Here is a 19,599-nt window from a genome sequence, read left to right on the forward strand (position 1 = left end):
CGGTTTCCATTAGAATAGAGATATAAGGCACAATCCACTGGGACATTTGCCTAGACAACCCACACTGCAAGAAATGTGTACTGCACACTCTTGCACACCTCCCATCCATTTTAGTGGGGCTTGCACTAAACAGCCTGCCAGGTAAAGTTGCCTTTAGGACTCCTCACAAAGCAGTTTCACATAGCTATATTTACTAATCTGTAACAACATACTAAGGATGCAACATTTGTATGCTGGTTTCTAAGGGTAAGAAAAATGTGGATGGAGAGAACTACTGCTAAATTTTGAACTACACCACAAGAGTTTAATTTTGAAACCATCTGTATAATATATATACACAACAGCAAAAAGAAATAAGGGTGGGGAAACAGTTAAATCACCTCAAGCAGTGGTTCAGTTCCCAATGTAACAAGAATTATTTCCTCAAGCTTATTAAATTATAAAACTAACAACGTTTGGAAATATAAACATAAATTGGTCAAATAAAATATAACTTTAATACAAATATTTCAAAATTGCCTACGTTTTGTGCCCATATAATAGCTCTTCTTATGACTTTGTCTAAACATTTTAGTCCTTTTTTTCCCCTTTTCTTCTTTTTTGACAATTGTTTATTTGGTCAGAAAGAAGCCAGCTTCCTAGGTCACATCGATGTTTTGGAAAATTCCCTATCAAATATGTCGTCCAGTCAGAAAAAAAAGCGGCTTATCTTCTTTGGCATTGGCTGTTTGGAATTCATCTCTCAATCGGAATTGCCACTCATCTTCCAATTCCAGTCGGACAACAGTCTGGCGTAGCGAGTTTCTGTCCTGGCATATGACGCATAAAGTGGCACCTGGAGGAATTATCATCACTATTATTTTGTGTATCTATCACTTCCTGCACACATGCATGTACACACATACACTGGCCTTAGTGGCTTCCAAACCTAAAACATACATAGAAACAAAGAATCATTGTAATAAAATGGTCCATCTGGGCAGCAACACAGAATCAAAACCCCAGCTGGGACAGTGGTAGGTATCAAAAAAATCCAAGGCTCAGGACCACTGGACAAGAAAACAAAAGAAAAAAGCACCAGTCTGCATATACCAAATTCCTTATGCTCTAAAGTCTGCATGTGTGTTCATGTGTCTTTAATGAACCATGTGTCTTAAGGACACACCTATTTTTCAAAAGGGATGCAAGGACTTATTAACAGACCCTTTGATGGGGGGGGCATTCTGCCAGAAAAATTCAAAGTGGGGAGCAGGAAGGGAAGCACATGGGGGGGACCAACTACAAAAGATGACCAAGGTGCCTTTATTTCAGCAAGAACCAATGGTCAGCAGGATAGTAGGGCAGATGCCTCCATCCCAGATCAATGAGACTCCAAATGAAAGACTGGGAGTTCTAGCCCTAGTGGGCCATCCCCTAACACCACTCCTGACCCCAGCCCTCAACTAAATAATTTCAGCCCAGTAATCAAAGGTGGGAAAGATATCACAAAAAAAAAAAAAAAAAACCCTAGCCAGCATTCTTTGCAAAACTCCCAGCAATTAGCTAGCCCTCTACTTTCTGCCCATGCCTGTCATAGAGTTTCAGTCCTATTTCTTAATTATGCCTAGTAAATCTTCCTCCTTTTGTTAAGTTAGTTATTTATTATCTCTGGAATGCTTGGAGCTCTTGCTGGCAACTAGACTGGGTGGCTGGCTAGTTCACTCCTAGTACACGCAAAGCAATTTCCTTCTCCCCAGGAGATATGTCTGGCCCTGCACTGAATAATGCCCTCTTTCTAGCAGGCTTCTCTTTCTCATAAGTGTTAATTTGGCTGTTATATCCGCTTTGCAGTGGAGTTGCTATAACCATGTGCTCAGCTCTGGTAACTAGCAATATGCCTGAATGTGGATGGATTATATGAGGGTGGATGGGTGATGTGGTTACTTCCCTTGCTGATGCCATCAGATCCCAGGAAATGCAAGGCTACTACTGGAAAAACTAGACTGTTTATGTGATCCACATGGATCGAGGATGCAGACACTGCCAGAGTAGTTTGGGACCCAACCATGCAGAAGCAGCCACAACATTCCAGGCATTGTAAGAACAAGTGCTCAGTCATGGAATGATGGAGCACTGTGGGGTGCACAGAGAAGAGAACTGTAGCTCACTGGAAGAGCACACACTTTAGATGCCCAAAAGGTCCAGGAAACAGATGACAGGAATGACTTCTGCCTGAGACTAGAGACAGTCCCTACCAGCACTGGGCTGCAAGTTCTCAAAACTTCTTTCCATGAACATAAGCACTCATATGTTCATCTAAATGTTTGTTTGTGTTAACAATGGGTTGGTGCATTTTGTATCTATGTGGGAGAGTATCATCTCTGTAATAAACTGTGTAAAACAGTTCTCATTGTCCAGCAGAAAGCACATTTCTCTTTAGCCTAGGCAAGCAACAGGTTTGTGCAACACCAGTTCAACAAAGGATTTCTTTTGTGTGCATTTTTGCATTGGTTGGATTGATTTCAGCAACCCAAACATTTTCTTCTTGAGACTGTCCTAAAGAGACTCAAAAAAAGGACATAGACTTTACACTTTATGTTGTGAGCCGCCCCGAGGCTTCGGCGAATGGGGCGGCATAGAAATGTTTTAATAAATAAATAAATAGGGCTTATTTCTTTATTATATTTACACCTCACCCTTTTCCCTCTTGCAGAGGAAGCCAGGCTGGTTTTCACAATCCTCCTGCATGGCCAAGTGGGGATTTCAGGCCGCCTGAGTCCCTGTACAACATTCTAACCATTATACCATACTAGCTCTTTGTGTGGCTGTATCCCAAGTTAGGCTAACTTCAGTGCTATTCATTCCAATAAGTCTACTCTAAGTAGGGCTAACACTGGGTACATCCTAGCATCTGCTTTGGTATAAGACATACTGCTTTGTGTGAAGCTGATAAGCAGCCATGCAAATAACCCTTATTAATTCCAAGTTGTGCCTAGAAGTGATGGAGCCACAAAACTCCAAGCTCTCTAGATGACAACATCAAGATTATTTTAAACAATTAATGGTTCAAAGTCTGCCTGGCTGAACATGAGGAAAACCACAATGAAGGAGACCAATGGGATACTTTTTTCTTTCTTTTGAGATGTCAGCAACACTGTCTTACCTTTCAGAAACTGGAACTTCTTCAGGAAGCTGGCCACAACAAAGGAATCACAGAGGTACAGCAGGAGCCCACTGAATACCATATCGGAACAGCTAATATTCAGGGAATGAGGTCGGGAGCTGACATAGCACACAGCAATCTGATCATAGCAGTGGGGGAGGAAAGGCAGCAATTATTTTCCTCTCAGTCCAAAACACAGTGCATGTTAGTATTCTCACAGTCTATGTTCAGAGTAATGCCTACAATCTTTTCAGGTTTTGCTGGGCTGTTCAGGAACTTTGTGATAGCAAACACATACCATCCTCCTCTGGCTAAGCAGAGTAATACCATCCAATTCTACTCTGATAGCTCAGCTCAGAGCTACTGAGTTTTGTATAGTAAATATTGTATGATTACTTATGTGAGTTTTATATAATTACTAAGGTTTATTACCTGTGATCCTAAGTTAAGGTAACAGTCCACAGAGAGCACTGGATGGCTGTAATTCTTCAGCGAGAGGGGGAAGAAACGATGGCTGTGGTACTGGAGGTATTTTTCAAGCAGCAGTTGGGCGGGAGCAGCCAAGAAAGTGTGCTTGCTGTCAGGAGCACAGATGTATTGAGCGGGGGCAATAGGAACAGGGTTATCTGATACCTGAAAGGAAAGCATACACGTGGGATCCAGATTGTTATCTTTTTTAAGAAGAAATTTCATTGAGGTGCAAGATAGAGGCAACAGCAACAACAAAAAGGAAGACTCACAACAAGATGATTGATTAGAGGGGAAAAGAAACTCAGTGATTCCAGTTCTTGCAGGTCAATATTATTTATCCAAACTCTGAATAATTATATGGATCACATATCCAGAATGAAATTCCGAGGCCATGCCTGCAAAGGGCTTAAAGGCTACTGTGAGCCACTGGGAAGACTGCCATTCATATCCTTTCCACTGGATAGTGTTCAGATGTGTGTGTGAATGCATGTCTGCTCTGTTTACATGCTTGTAGCTAAGCTGTTTTAATTTTTAACATTTCTATTAAATCTCATTATATCTTTGTAAACCATCCAAAGAGTTTTGGCTATTGAGCAGTACAGAAATGTAATGAATGAAATGAAATTCCTCATGGACACAAGCGTCTTGAAGGCGAAATCAGATGGGGAGTCCCACGTTGGCACAGCGCCTCGACGTGACCACATCCCCAGTGAGCCTGTCCTACAGCATTCTCGCACTGTGGGGCTGCAGACTCCGTTGCTGTCTCAGGACTGAGATCTGATCAGTTGAGCAGGCCACTCCTTCCCACAAATAAGTTGTAGAATCGGCACACTTGCTTATATTGATTAATTCTCCGTAAAGACAACTAGCAAAGGGCGCCAGACTGGTCTCTTCATGAAGGTCATGGGAATGGAGTTGCAAGGGTGAAACTTTCCCTGATTCATCTCCCATCAGAAACAGGAGCCCTGCGTGAGTTCTTACCAATTTTTCCCATTTCATTTCCTGATGTTCTCTCCCCACCCCAACTCAGCCCAATTCACACATTCAACATCACTGGCTGTTGCTAGAAAGAGCAGCAAAAACCACAGATATGTTTAATTAAATACTATGAAGAGAGAGAACTGCACACAAGATTGTGGTTTTCAGTGTCATACCTCTGTGTAGTTCCACTTCTGCTCCAAATAAATAATAGGAACTCCAAATAAAACTAGATCTCCTATTCACATGTAAATAGGAGATCTAGTTTTTAGGGATATAGCCCTTTCATAAAAACAGGGCCAGTTTTAAGTCACTCACTGAAGACTGTTTGGAAGCTGCAGAATAACAACAGGGATCAGACATTCTGATCATGTAACACCAATTCTGGCCTGCTTGCACTGGCTGCCTATATCCTTCTGAGCCCAATTCAAGGTGCTGGCTTTAACCTATAAAGCCCTACATGGCTTGGGACCATGATCCCTGGCAGAATGCCTCCCCTGACCTTCTTCTACTCAGACAATATGGTCAAGTTCTGGGGCCTATCTCCGAATGCCCCCTCCGAGGGAGGCTCATGTGGTGGCAACAAGGGGAACAGCCTTCTCCATGGTGGCTCCCCACTTACGGAACTAGTTCCCCACTGAGGTCCACCTGCTGCCAACCTTACTATCTTTTTGCTGCCAGGTAAAGACCATCCTCTAGAGCAGGGCATTCAAGTAGCTTCTGGGCCCTGCTAGCTGCTAACAGGTCTTAATATTTTTTCTTTTCTTCTTTATTACCTGTTTAATACGTGGTTTTAAATTTTGTACTGTAAACTTTTAATGATGTTTTAGCATATTTCTTATACAATGTATCTTTTGTTGTTGCTGTTTTTTAATGCGCTTCACAAACCACCCAGAATGCTTCAGCTGTTGAGCTGTATTGAAATTTGAATAAATGCATAGATAAAATTGTTCAGCTTTACAATGCACAAATGCATTACTTTGCCATAGTAGCAAAAATATCTTGGAAGGCTAACCTTTGACTTGATATGAAAAGATCTTTGTCCACCCACTGCAATTTGCTTCTTCATGACACTGAATCGATTGAACCGGCAGATCAGAAGGCCTGCACTGTGCGCACGCAGGTTGAAATCCACATCATCACATGTAAATCTGTTGGGAAGAGGAGAACACATAATTTAAGACATTCTGCTCACTCAGTAGCAGAAATCTTTCTAATTGCACAGAAGACAAAATGGTGGTAGACGAAGGGCCAAAATATGCATGACATTAGTTGCTGTAGATCAGCAGGGATTTTTTCTGACTGCAAACAGCTGCTGTGGAGGAGTAGTTTTCCAGACCACTATAGCAGGGAGGAGAGGGTTCGACTCCCCACTCCTCATCTGCTGTGATCCTAATAATTAACAACCCCCCTAAAGACCTAGAATTTTCTTTTTTTTTTTAGCACATGTGCACTAAATGCAAAGGCACATTTAACATCATGTCCAGTGGGACTTACTATGATAATATATGTTGCAGCTGCTTAGAGACTTGTTTACTGTGACTTCAGCTATCACAGGCAAAGCTTGGCTTACCTATTCTGGTTATATTGCACATTCTGGGTCAGATCCACATTCAGCATGATGAAGTCATGAACATGGCAACAAGAGAATGGCTCCTTGATTTCACCACTGCTGGTTTTACTTGACCACTTCCTCATCCCAATCAAGGCATAGTGGATGACATTTGGAGTGGATTCGACATGCTGCAGGATTTGCTTCAAGGAAATATTCCTTTCAGTCCATGTGTATTCACTACCAAAGGTAGATAAAATACTTCAAAATCATTTCATTAAAAATTTTGAAAGGGTATTCCACTCCAAAGAAATGACTCCTTACCCTTTTCTGTCACCAGAACAATCAATTTCAACAGCATTCCACATTACACAGGAATCATCCGAAATGACAATGAAAGGCCAGATATCTTGGGGCTTAATCCCTAGTTCCTCTTGCCGATTTCGTTCAAGTTCCAGATTATGGTAAGACAGCTCCTTTATTAGGAAATGAGCAGCACCTAAAACCAAACCAAAGAAGCAAACCTTACACTGTACAGTGGGAAGAACGCAAACTTCCTTTAATCTAGAAATCTGTTACTAGATGAATACATCTCTTCCCCTACATTGAGATACACTTCACTCTAGGGTCATCAACTAATGAAATAATGTGTAGTTGTTTAATCACCTGCCTTGTAACTGAAAAATTAATGAACCAAATGTAAATAAATATACACAACAACACATCCTTAATATGGATGCTGGGTGTTTTCTCAGACTTCCCCTCATGCTTGACCCAATCTTAGAAAGACAGCTGAGCTGAAAGGAACTCCATGAACACTTGTGGAATGAAGCTTGCGCAACCAGCAACCTTCTTCCATGTCAGATGCAGCAGCATGAAGCACATGGTGCAGAAGAGGGATGCTGCGTGTACCGATGTTGCACAGCCCTCCATTCCTACAGAGTGCTGAGCAGATGCTGGGCACACTCACCAGGCACTCAAGGCCACAGCAAAACAAACCAAATCCAAGGAGCCAAGTCTAGGGAATCTGTCAGATCTGCATTCCCAAAACTGATTCCTTACACATCCCTAATTTAAATATGCTGGAAGAACTGTGAGATAAATTACAATTTACTGAACAAAAGCTAGCACTCAAAGTTGTAAGAAAGCTTCATCACTTATACTTTCATTTTCATTCCCAGACAGCAATTCAGCAACTAAAGAACCAGCAAATAAGCAAATGGGCCTCACCAGCTGAAACTGGCCACTGGTGATTTAACCAGCCCTCCACCAATCAACCAAATTTGACCAATTGGACAATCAAAGCTTGTGCCCATCATTCACACAGTTGACTATTTCACAATATACCTACCCACTCCTGCACTGTTGAAAATACTTGGCAGAACAAGCATGATGTGATTGGGCCAGTATTTCTTATATATTGCCATCTCATATTCTTTGACTACTAGGACATGCAAATGGCTGGCCCCATCCATGGCATGGTAAAGGTTGAAGAGTCCATGTTCATGACGTCCAGTTGTGGGAGTAAAGGTAGGGCTCTTTATGTAGTCCTGGTTCTGTAAATTTAGAAAATCATGTATTATGATGATGATTAATATATGCCAAAAGTTAGTGGGGTGAAGAGGGTCATGGAAACAATGAATGAATGAGCACAAGTCCATTGGCTTGAGCACTTCATGATTCACAACAGAGTGGGAGCTGCAACCAGTCCTTTCTTTTGAGTTCAGAAAGAAAGGGGACTGGCACTAGAAGGTTAAAACAAAACAAGCACCAAGTTTATATTATATTTGGGCAAGTGGAAGTCCCCTTGAGCTGACCAACCCATAGAATAGCTGATGGGAGCTGTATTGAATGGGCTCAGCTGAAAGAATGGCAAGGAGATCAGTTAAGGGGAAGCGGTGAGTGGTTGGTGGGAAGGTTTGACACATATTCCACACATATGATCTAGATTAGGGCCCCATACACTTAGACAAAAGGAAAAAAAACAAACATAGGATCATCTTTGCACTACGCACTTAAAGCAGCATGTAGTGAGCCCTCACTTAACACTGGTGTCCCTTCAAGGTAGACAGACTAACTGTAGATAAGAGCTTCCCTTCTGGGAACTGCTGACATGCAACTCTTCTAGCAATGATGTTTTGTCTTCATGTGTTCAACCACCACATAGGTTTGATGATGGTATAAACCCAGAAGGTGTACATTTCAGAAAGAATGAACACAGCTATCTCTCAGACATGCTCCAAAGAGCTATATGGATCATCTGCGGTGGCGGTGGCGCCCCACCTATGGAATGCGCTCCCCAGAGTGGTCCACCTGGCATTGTCGTTATTTGTTTTTCGGCACCAGGCTAAGACCTTTTTATTTAAAACTTATTTTAAGTGTTAATTTATTATGTAGGATTTTTAAAAAATTTAAGCCGAGATGCACCGAGTTTTAATATTTTTAGTGTATAACTTTGTATGTTTTTGTTTTTGTTGTGAGCCGCCCCGAGGCTTTGTTGCGATGGGGGCGGCATAGAAATGTTTTAAATAAATAAATAAATCTGTGGGCAGGTACCCCTATGTAGCAGAGATGTTACAGAAAAGCAGAGCAACTGGGCTTTACATCTCCTGGAAGCAGGCCAAACTGTGGAAAGCAATTCAAATCCTGACCTTGTAAAATGAAGCACAAGATCTATATATGCCTCATGCTGTTATTTATCTACCTTATCTGTGACAAGAGGCAATCTCATACTCTCCAGCTGTCTTCCTGGATGGCTAAAGACAAAATGGTGCTCCTTGGACTTTGGAATGATGAAGTGCAGTTGAATCTCCTCTCCAAGCATAGAATAGGAAAAGGCAAAAGCGTGCAAAGTGGATTCATAAAGCTGAGAAAGAAGGATGATAAAAATATAATAGTGTAACCTTGCAATACATTCTGGCTCTCTTTTACCAGCCAAGATACTGGTACATGCCTGGTAGCTATTAGAACAGTGGTAAGAGACCACATCCTGTAAACAAAATGCATTCATCAATACAGACATTATGCTCCAGCTACGAACAAGCCTTAATAGGTCCAGGGAGGACCATTTATTTCAAGACTGATGTCTATTTGTGGTGATGGATATAGAATCCTGCCTCCACAGAAACAGTATCAGACAATGTTCTCTTGGATATTTATATGGGAAGTGGGGTGTCCTAGTCTTCCACAAGCTTTAAAAATAATTTGATCAGGCATGGCTTTAACTATGCATTGAACACACTTGGTGTTCCAGCCCCAGAGTCAAAAGCTGAATCTTAGCTAGTCTTTGCATAGCTAATGTTGAATGTTAAGATTAGCACTGGAGAGACCTGGCCTCCAAGCCAGGTATCATCAGGAAATTCACTGAGTGACTATCTGTGAGGACAACAAAAGATTGTTACAGGTATCATCAGAGCAAGATTTGGGGACGTAAGTCCAGGTCCCCATTCAACGAGAGGAGGGAATGAGAATGAGAGGGTCACTGAAACGCATCAGGAGAACATATTTTACAATAAGTGAAATAATACACATTACCATCTCAGTGTGGTTCATGGCCTGAAATTACTTAACTTCAACATTAGACTCTTGTAAAGTTAAAATGACATGGGGTGGAAGAGGACCATACATGTTGGCTGATCCAAGCTCTTGAGGAATTGCAGACTAAATAAGGTCCCCCCCGCCCACAAAAAAAAAAAAAAAAAAAGCTACCAAAACACACAAGAATAAAATATATTCATTCTACTGGTCCAGCTATAATGCTGTTGTTTTCAGATGTTGTTTCAGGATACGTAGGAGTATGCCATGGAACTCCCGGAAACCTGTGTGGGATTGCAACGAATGCCATTCCACTCCCTGCAGAGATTATCCTTCCCCTGGGAAGCAAAGCCATCATTCTAGGGCAAGGAGCACAGCCTTGACACAAACTCCCTCCAGGTCTTCAGGTGGTTTGCAAGGACTTGGGGACAATCTCCCTCTTCCCAAAAAGTGATTATGGTGGAGGGAAGGGAAGTGGCGGGTGAGAGGAGAGGGGAGGCAACCCCCAACCTGAATGGAACAGCAGGAGGAAAATTTATAAACTTCCTTGTGTTGCAACTTCAGTGAAAAACGTCTACATCACAGTACTATCACACTGTAGTAAACTGAAGGGAGGACAGTTCTGGAGATGAGTATGTGCCAATACCTCCAGCCAGTCCCAGTCTGATTGGTACAATAAGGGATGGAGGTGGGGAATCTCTCCCCCCTTGGCCACTGTTGTGGGAGAGGGGAAAGAAACTGGCCTGTTTCCTACCTTCCTTTTGTCTAACCCCTTGCTCTGATGAATGCCAGGACTTTTAACTGTTTCCAGTGCTAAAAGTCAAGCCTTCCTCAAGAGCGTTTTGTCTTATGCATATACAATCATAACTTTCTACATGCTTGGGAAATCCCCCAAGAGACCCTGAGTTGTCCATAGGTGCCTTATTGGTTGGCCAGCAGCCACGATGTTTCCTCCTATCAAAGGGAATGAAGTAAAGCGTATGTTTTTAGAAACACTGTTTGTTGAAAGGTTTCTGGAGTTTAATATATTGTAGGAGTTGGAGCAATCAGAAATGACAGTATTACTGCTGCAATTACGTTACCTTTGTGGTTATTATTTGGAGCTTTATCTTTTTTTAGTTTAGAATGTTTTTCTGTAAGCTGCTATGTGCCTCACAATGGCACATTAAATCAACAATGTAAATCCTGTCTGTGCCAACTCGGAAGGCCACGAGAGCTCAGTGGGGTCTATTCTGAGGGAAGGTGTTCTGTAGGGTTGCCACCTGTATCGTCTGCAGACTTCTCAGCATGGATTTTGCACAGTGCACATCCCTGTGTGGAATGCATTGCCAAGCCCTTCTAACCTGACGCATGCTTCAGTGTTTTTGCTGCATTGGGACTTGTTTTCAAGGCTTGTATCAGGCTTACCTGGTACCGGGGGTTAAAGCCCATATACTGATGACACTGTTCACAGTGGTGGTAAGTGTTGTAAGCCGCATATTTGGATAACCTCATCCGGGTTGTCTGACGGCGCATATATGAGTCCTCTGGCTTCCTGTTTGTTGCTCTATCTGTACAAATAAATGTATTCCGACTGTCAGTTACTTGGGTACTGGCCAAGACAAAATTAAACTGATTGCAATCAAAATGGGGGCCAAAAATTGGCTTTCATTGTGGGAGACATGTTAATTACTCTGTGTGTGTGTGTAAAATTCTGTCTCCATCAACATTTTGAGACTATAAGTAACTATAACTTGAAGGTTTAAAAAAAATAAATTTAAAAATTAACTAATGAGACAATGCATGTGAAAAACTTTTAACAATTTAAAGTGCCCTACACACATTCAATATTGCTGTTAAAATAATATTGCTATTATTTGGAAATTATATTTTTTCTATAGACTGTTAGAATACACTTGCTCCCTCTAGTGGTCTAGCTAAGCCTTCGTCAGCCTTCTAGAACAGAAGCAAGCCACTTGTAGCCCTCCAGGCATACGGGCCTACAAGTCCCATCAGCCCTAGCCAGCAATGCTAATATGAGGGAAGATGGAAGCTGTAGGCTGAAACATCCGGAGGATGACAAGTTGCTTGTTGAGGAAGGAGCTCCTAGATGATTGATGCGTTTTCATTCAGATTATAACGCATGTGTCAAATTACAGTTCAGCAGCCAAAAGCAGTTCACAGACAATTCAAGTAACTGGCAGTTTCAGACTTGCTATTGTTCTCCCCTTTCTTTGTCCCTGTTCTATACTAGAAACTTAAGGAATCAGAAGGCAGACATGAGAGAAGAGGGCTGTTAATGTGAGCTCCTATGAGCTGTGTGAAATCAGAAAAGGGTAAGGAACTAGTTACAGGGAAGTGATGCCAATGAAGTTCAAAATTACTTGACTGAGATTTTTCCGGCTCATGATGATGATATGTATTCTAAATCAAGCACAATTTCCCTCCAAATTTCTTCTTCAGATCCTGAATGATGTTTATTATATTTACATATTTTATTAGATTTCTGTATTGCCCAACTGCTGAAACTTTCTGGGCAGTTCGGAAAACAAGTTTTAAAACCATAAAATCCAGTAACAAAATTAAACATAATAGAAAAAAATAAAAAGTTAAAATAGAAAAAAGCCAGATTAAATCTCAAAGTAAAAGGCAGCAGCAAGGCAAAGATCATTCTGACAGTATTGTTTTATTGTGTGAAAGGTAACACATGAATACAATTTCTCTTCATTCAAACAAATAATGAACAAGTATTCTGACCTTCAATTTTCATTTTCTGGATTTTTGAACAAATGAGACTTGCATCTTCATACTTTGGATCATGGATAGTATAATCAAAAGGCATTTTTTTAAATGTTTCCAGATCAGGCCATACATCCCCTGGCTGGTGATAATATTGGCCTGGTTCTTCTTTGAGATCTGTAACATCAATAAGAAAGTAACAAATTGACAAAACATGAGGATATATGCAGAAGGGGCAATAGACTGGATATTATGTGTACTTTCAGGAAAATAGAATCATCCTATTCATACTTTTAGACTCTTTTTAACATGAGATGAATCAGAAATTAATTGTAATTAATTATGGAATTTGAAAAGGAAGAGAGAAGGAAGAATGTTATTTCTGAATGACTGAACATTCAGAATGTTATTTCTGAATGACTGAATGAACTTTTCCATGGGCTGGATAAAAATAATGTGACTCTGCTGGCTAAGAATAATGGGAATTCCAGTGCAATCTATCTAGAGGGAACCAGGTTGGGGAAGGTTGTCTTTGCCTCAAGCTCTGATGTATATTTTGTTTCTGCAGTAACCAATGAAGTTTGCAAGCATGAAAGAAATTTGGATACATCAAATTTGCAAATATTACTAGAAGTCTCCCAAACACTGGAGAGCCTTCTTGGTAGTTCAAGGGAAAGAATCTTTTCTCATGCTGTTCTCATAAATCTGACTCCCTATTTTATCTATTTATTTTCTACACCACCCAAAAGCCAAAGCTCTCTGGGGGTGAATACTTGGCCTCGGGCTTCTTTTTCAGACACTCTAAGAGCTTTGACCTTTTAAATGACATAGAAATAAAATGTCAGATCTTGCCTAGTGCCTCAAATTATTTTGTTGATGCTAACTCTCTAGCAAAGAAGTCAAGATGCACTCAATCATCTTGACTAAAAATTGGAGGGAAAAACAAGTATTTGGGAATATGATCAACTATGAAATAAGGATTGAAAAAATAGACAGTAAAGGGGCTCCATTAATGAAAACTCAAGTAAATGAGTGAATTAGGTTAGGTTCTAATCCAGAAGTTAATCACAGTTGCTCAAAGCAAGGTTTCTACCTGAAGTACATACCAGTATTGATTTCCTCTTCATCATAAACATCCACTTCTGTCAGTCGAATCAGCATCCTAGACAAGATACTCAGGAACTGCAAATAGGCCCCCGTCTTTCCTATCTGTAATTATACACATCAGAAACTTAACACAGCTCTTTGCTTTAAGTATTATGCTTTGGAGACCAAGTCATTTCAATGTGTCAGTCAAAGTCCACATATGACATTTCCTCTAGATTTTCATTCCTGTTACTCAGACAGTTACTCTTTATTCTTATTGGTATACTCAAAATTTTATGTTAGGAATATGTTGAAGCCATATTATTTTAAAGCTAGTTATTCTGACTACTAAATATCCTCTTTGAGACAAGGTCTTTACATCATCTTCATGACTGTTTTTGCTGTTCTCCTCATCTGTACACACAACACTTTACGGAAGATGAATAGGCCAGGCCTCTACCCCAAGTGGCTTACCATATGAAGGAGACAACAAGGTCTTTTCTAGTCATGAGTGTTAATACACTGTACGGGTTTGCTACAGAATTGAAACACAAGCACTTGCGCATTGTCTTTTCTACTGCATAACAGCAGCATAAATCTACAAGTGAAGAAGCTTTTTTTCACTTTTTTAAATTGAACACTACATTTTCCCCACTCTAATCTTACCTGAAGTGCTGTTTAGACACAGAAGTTAACACTGAATGGCCACAATTTTAACCTGAAAACAACTGTATGTAAGGGGGATGAGAAATGCTAATTAAATGCCTTACATAGAAAAGCCTAGCAAAACAACAAAGGGAAATCGACATGGCTAAGCAGAGGAAGTACATAAGATTATTTCAACTGCAAATGATTTAGCTTAGTGACAATAAGCTATAGAGACTGAAGAAAAGGTGAGTTTTGTGAAGGGGTTTAAAGACCATCAGGAGGATGATTATACTGAGGTATTCTAGACGCAATTTTAGGCATCAGGGAGAATGGAAGGAGTCACTTCCAGGAGCAGCAAACATAAACGTTAAGTAAGATTTTCACAGTAAACCAATACTAGTATATCTACTTTCCATTCAATTCTCAGTTCATTTAATCTTCCAAGATTACCAAAAGAAGATGCCCTATTTCTGAACATCCAGAGAAATCTGAGTTGGCAACAGTCAAAATATATTTCCAGAAGAAAGATACCCAGTTTTAAGGTATGTGCGTGACCTGGAACAGGTCGCAATACATCTGACTAATCAGATACAACCACAGATCACGTGGCTCTTGATTTTAGATCCCAGTGAAGAAAGAGGGGACATTACGTAGCTAAAGACTGTATGGTAACTGAAACTATATGGGGAGGCTGTGTGTAAAGGAAAAACAAATACACGAAGAACTAATATGTGGGAAACACTGCTTCAGAAGAAGCAGAATTTGCAGAAGATACAGGGTAAACAAAAAGGGGGAGGCCTGAAGTGCCTGGTATCATCAAAAGGTGTTGAGATACCTGCTACCTTAGATGGAAGAGAGGGTAGGGGAGATTAGACATATGCAAGGCGGACAGCTCATGAATTAGCCATAAAAGCCAAACTGGAACTCCCATGTTCAGATCTAACCCTGATTACTACATGCTGAAACATGAAGAAAGCATATGCGTCACCATGAGGAAAGGACATCACTCAGTGGAACAGCACCCTAACTTGCATGCAGAGAGTCCCAGGTTCTATGAGAGTAGGGCAAAATTAGTTCACAAAACACAACTAAGAGTAATGACCCTGCACTTTGGACATACCTGTGGTGGTCCACTCAGCAGCAGCCTCCTTGGGTGGAAGATGTCCATCCTGCCTTCATTCCTATTGTTGTAGTCCATGTGTATTGGTTTGGGAAGTGTCCACTGGCGATAGTAGAGGGACTGTTCTGTGCAGGTCATCATTTTACTCATGAGAGGGCGGAAAGAACTTGCCCACATGACTGAATGATATGGCAAAAGAGACGAGGACTTGGGGAGTCCTGTGCTATCTGCAGATGTAACAATGTCATACACCAGTTTAGGGAGATATACTATGGGGGGCTGCTGTGATGCCTTTGCCATGGAGCACTGAGATGCCTGCAGGACGAAAGAGCTATGGGTAGGTGCAGAAGAGACAGAGGAAGATGAGAAAGGGGATGGTGACGAGGAAGTGATGGAAGCCTGAGCTGTTTTCACAGTCAACTTTGAATCTTTGTCCACTTTCAGTCTGTGCTTTTCAGTGTTGATCACATTTTCTTCAGTAGTGCTGACTTGATGAGGTGACTTTCCTACCTCCCCTGCATTTGCTAAGGGAGGAGATGTTTCACCACAGAAGGCAGTGCCTAAGAACAAAACCTAGGTTTTATTAGAGCAGTGGAGAGGAACCTCAGGTCCAGGGTCCCAGTCCAGCCCTGCAGGGTTCTCCAGATGGCTGTGCCCCCTCTCTTTGGCCTTGCCCCCTTCCCTGGCCCCATCCCTTGGCCACAACCACCAATCACTTGGTAGGTTCCTGTCTGCCATGCTACCTTCACACCTCCCCTTCCCACCTTCTAACATTTGAAATGCTTCTACGAAGGCTCAGTTATGAGAAGTAAAAGCTTGGAGCTACACTGGGTTGGCCCTTTTGGCATTTTTTAGCCCCATTGCTTTTCCTTTTGGCTTTGCCTTCACTGGAATGCATCCCTGAAAAGTTTCTCCAAAACTGAATTTGACCATCAGGCTGAAAGAGGTATCCCACCACTGTACCAGACTTTGTGTTAAAACATTAGGGTGCAATGTCCCCCACCCCAACAACCTTCTTCACTGCCACCCCCATGGAGTGTCAACCCAGATCACCTGCTGACAATATGCACAACTGAAATGCAGGCCCAAGGCTCAGGCCAGCACGTGACGTGGCAATGTCAAACATGCTGAACTGTCGCTTGTGAGACAGTGAGAGGTGATTGGATTGCTGAATTTAAACTAATTTGTCTGCATCAATTGATGGCCACATTCTAGCTACCCACATGACTGGAGAAACTCTAAAACTAGAGTGGTAAGTAGCAAACAAGAGGTGGCTTCAGCACCGATGTATACCCCTTCCTATCACCACACTAAAATAGTTGTGCAGATAAGCCCTAAAACAAAAGAAAATGTGGACAGATCAGCTAGCAGCATTCCCTATGCTTTGCCTAGAGGCAAGGGAAAGAAATAGGGGCCATTGCTTATTTTACAGTCCTACAGGGAAAGTCTAAAACTAAGAGGACCAAGGGCTGCTTTATGCATGTTTTTTCTTCTAAGAGTTGTGTACGTACAACATCACTTGTGGAATCTGACACAAGAACTTACTTTGCCACAGTTTCATAGGTGGTTCATGCAATGGGCTCCTGATCTATGTTCCTGTGGCAAAATATACACTTACACCGCAGCTCCCAGGTGACAGTATACAGGTTTTCCTTCATGATGGCTATGCCCACACATGCCAACTGAATACATGAAGCAGCTCCAAGATGGACAGAGGGATAGCTCATACACAGCTCACTCACAGTATAGCTCTCTCAGAATAATCTTTGAATGGAAACAAGCACCAAACTTGTACATTCATTTGTGTGTAAGTGCATGGATGACACACAGACACACACACAGAGACAGAGAGGGGGAGAGAGAGAGAGAGAGAGAGAGAGAGAACAAGGTTGATTGTTCTCTATTACACATGGCCAAACTTAAGAGACCATTCAAACAAATTGCATTTGAAATCATAGTCTGGAAGTTCTCCTGCCTTCTATGCTTAAGAGTGCTGCTTGAAAAGATTCTTCCTAATCATTTTCGAAATTCATTTAATCCCATAAGCACAGATGTTGCCTTCAGAGAGTTCTATCCAATCTTACAGTAGCAAAAGAAATGCAAAGAGATGCTGCCACCATTCTGGTTGCAGCTAGGCAACCCCTTTGAACAACTCAAACAAACGCAAACAACCTAGACTAACAAGTAATCGTAACAAGCTAGACTAATCGTAACAAGCAGCGCAATACCTTACAGAATGGCTTGCGGAATGGTTTGTGCAGGCAGAAGTGAACACTTGTGTATACAAGATGAAAACAGGTCTTCCTCAAGTAGTAAAAGTTTTGTGTTAGCAGAATCCCACTGCTGGATACAATGCACGAAGCCGAAATATTGTTTGATCCCTTTCCATATGAGCATTGACAAAAATCGCAGCATAAAACAGGAGTAGCAATACAAGTTAACCTGTCACATTTTCAATGTCCTTTGTAAATACTGAACACAGGTCATGCTGAAGTCTTACTTGATGCTTTAGAAGAGACGAACGATGCTGCAGAATCATGTGAGCCTGACCTTTCCCTTTTGACAGGGCTTCTCTTTTCTGAAGCTGAGCCTGTTCCGCAATTGAGGGGAAATTAACTTGCATTACATTTTCTGAATGTGATCAGTCTGACCTAACTTAAACATGCAAAGGACTTAAAGGAGTGGAAGCTTATTTGCAAAGCCGGAAGTGTAGTGTTCCCTTCACCAATGCAATTCAGTTAGGATGTTCAGAATCCTCCAAACTCAGAGGATTGCAGGCATTCTGTGCAGGGCAGGAGAACTGCAGAGGGAAAGCTGCTTCTGTGCTCCTCCTGCCCTGCAAAGCACTTAAACAGTTGATTTTGGCCATCTCAGTGCAGCACCAGGTCGAATTAGGGAGATTAACTGCCACTTAACCCAAGGAAAGTGGGTTAAGCCTTTTTAAGCTACCAGAGTTCCATTTACTGCAGTACATCAAAATCTAGTCCTCCCAAAGCACAAACTTGCCCAACCTAGTGTTGCCCAGATGTTTTAGACTTCAACTCCCACTGTTCCCAGTCAACATGGTCATGTTGGTGAAGGATGATGAGAGTTGCAGTCCAACACATCCCAAAGGTGCTGACTTAAGGAAGGCTGTTTTAGCCTTGGGGTCCCATGGATGCTCCTCTACCTTCTGTTACTGTTTCTTCATCTTCATTATCAGTACTGCTTAGCTTCTCTGGGTCACTCTCCAGGACATCATTTGCTGCTACCCCTTTCTCTGCAGGGATGTCGGAACTGACAAAATAGGCTGCCAAGCCCAGCTCTTGCTCCAGGGCGGTTCTCACCAAACAAGAGGAATTTATCAAGCGCAAGTCACAGTATCTCAAGGACCTTGAGAAATCAGACAGAAAGAAAAACCCTGTGTGTGAATGGCATAGAATTCCTGTAATAATGATAAAAAGGGTTTTGCGCTATCATTTTCTGGCTATGGTACATAGGAGGGTAAAATAGCAAAAATATGTTGCATTCCAGCATCGTGACTCCTGCAATACTTGCAATCAAAGCACTTGCCAACTAGCCCAGGCAATGCTGGCAGATATGCATGCGATGCTGGGCAGAAAATATCACCTGTAAATGGGTATAGTGCATTTCCCTTTCACACAACACACAGAACTGCATGAAAGGCTTAAAAAATACAGGGCTAGGAACCTTTGTGCTCATGCCTGGTCAACTGCTTGGGTAGCAGGAACTGAATTCCCTCCCCCGCAGCCCTGTGAGGAAGGAGGGGTGAAAGAGGACCTTGATTCAGGCTTCCCAGAACACCTCCAAATAAATGATTGAGACTGATCCACATCTCAGAAGCTCTGATATGCACTCCTATAGCTGGACTGGGGTATCCTATATTCTTCCTTGTCCTATTAAAGGCTCAAACTGTAAGGTATTCTCATTACAGTAAGAAACTAAGGGCTAAACTACACAATATATTAACTATGTAGCATGCAGGTTATTCTCTTTCCTTTTTAATTCAAATGCACAGGGTACCAATGGACCCTTATTTCCTTTCTCTGGATACAGAGGGTTGGATTTAGGAAAGCGAGCACCCGGGAAGAGATTTCAGCTTCTTCCATACCCACATGGTGGTCCTAATATGGAAAAGAGGGCAGTATCCTAGTATGTCAATCCATTTATGGAGCCAGTGACACAGTGATTAGAGGGTCGGGCTGGGACTCAGGAGATTCAAAATCCCATCCTCACTCAGCTATGAAGCTCACTGGGTGACTTTGGGCCAGTCATTCATTTTTAACTAACCTACCTCACAGGTCTCTGTAAGAATATAATAGAGAGAAGAAAGAGGCCTATGAAAGCCAG

General features: G+C 41.7%; 1 protein-coding gene across 1 annotated transcript in view; it reads right to left on the minus strand.

Moving 5' to 3' along the window:
- Positions 1-412: 412 nt before the first annotated feature.
- GREB1 (growth regulating estrogen receptor binding 1) overlaps positions 413-19,599 on the minus strand; it is a 63,973-nt gene continuing 44,786 nt past the window's right edge. Inside the window, exons 19-32 of the mRNA XM_044419184.1 lie at positions 18,419-18,621; positions 17,750-17,839; positions 15,250-15,809; positions 13,502-13,604; positions 12,414-12,572; positions 11,085-11,227; positions 8,848-9,009; positions 7,495-7,699; positions 6,468-6,642; positions 6,165-6,383; positions 5,607-5,742; positions 3,575-3,775; positions 3,143-3,281; positions 413-835 (exon numbers count right to left, since the gene is read on the minus strand). Coding sequence (XP_044275119.1) covers positions 672-835; positions 3,143-3,281; positions 3,575-3,775; positions 5,607-5,742; positions 6,165-6,383; positions 6,468-6,642; positions 7,495-7,699; positions 8,848-9,009; positions 11,085-11,227; positions 12,414-12,572; positions 13,502-13,604; positions 15,250-15,809; positions 17,750-17,839; positions 18,419-18,621 — 2,659 coding nt within the window. The 3' untranslated portion in view covers positions 413-671. The remainder of the gene's footprint in view (positions 836-3,142; positions 3,282-3,574; positions 3,776-5,606; positions 5,743-6,164; positions 6,384-6,467; positions 6,643-7,494; positions 7,700-8,847; positions 9,010-11,084; positions 11,228-12,413; positions 12,573-13,501; positions 13,605-15,249; positions 15,810-17,749; positions 17,840-18,418; positions 18,622-19,599) is intronic.

Source organism: Varanus komodoensis, unplaced genomic scaffold (assembly GCF_004798865.1).
Source record: "Varanus komodoensis strain SLA01 unplaced genomic scaffold, ASM479886v1 scaffold10, whole genome shotgun sequence".
Taxonomy (NCBI): Eukaryota; Metazoa; Chordata; class Lepidosauria; order Squamata; family Varanidae; genus Varanus; species Varanus komodoensis.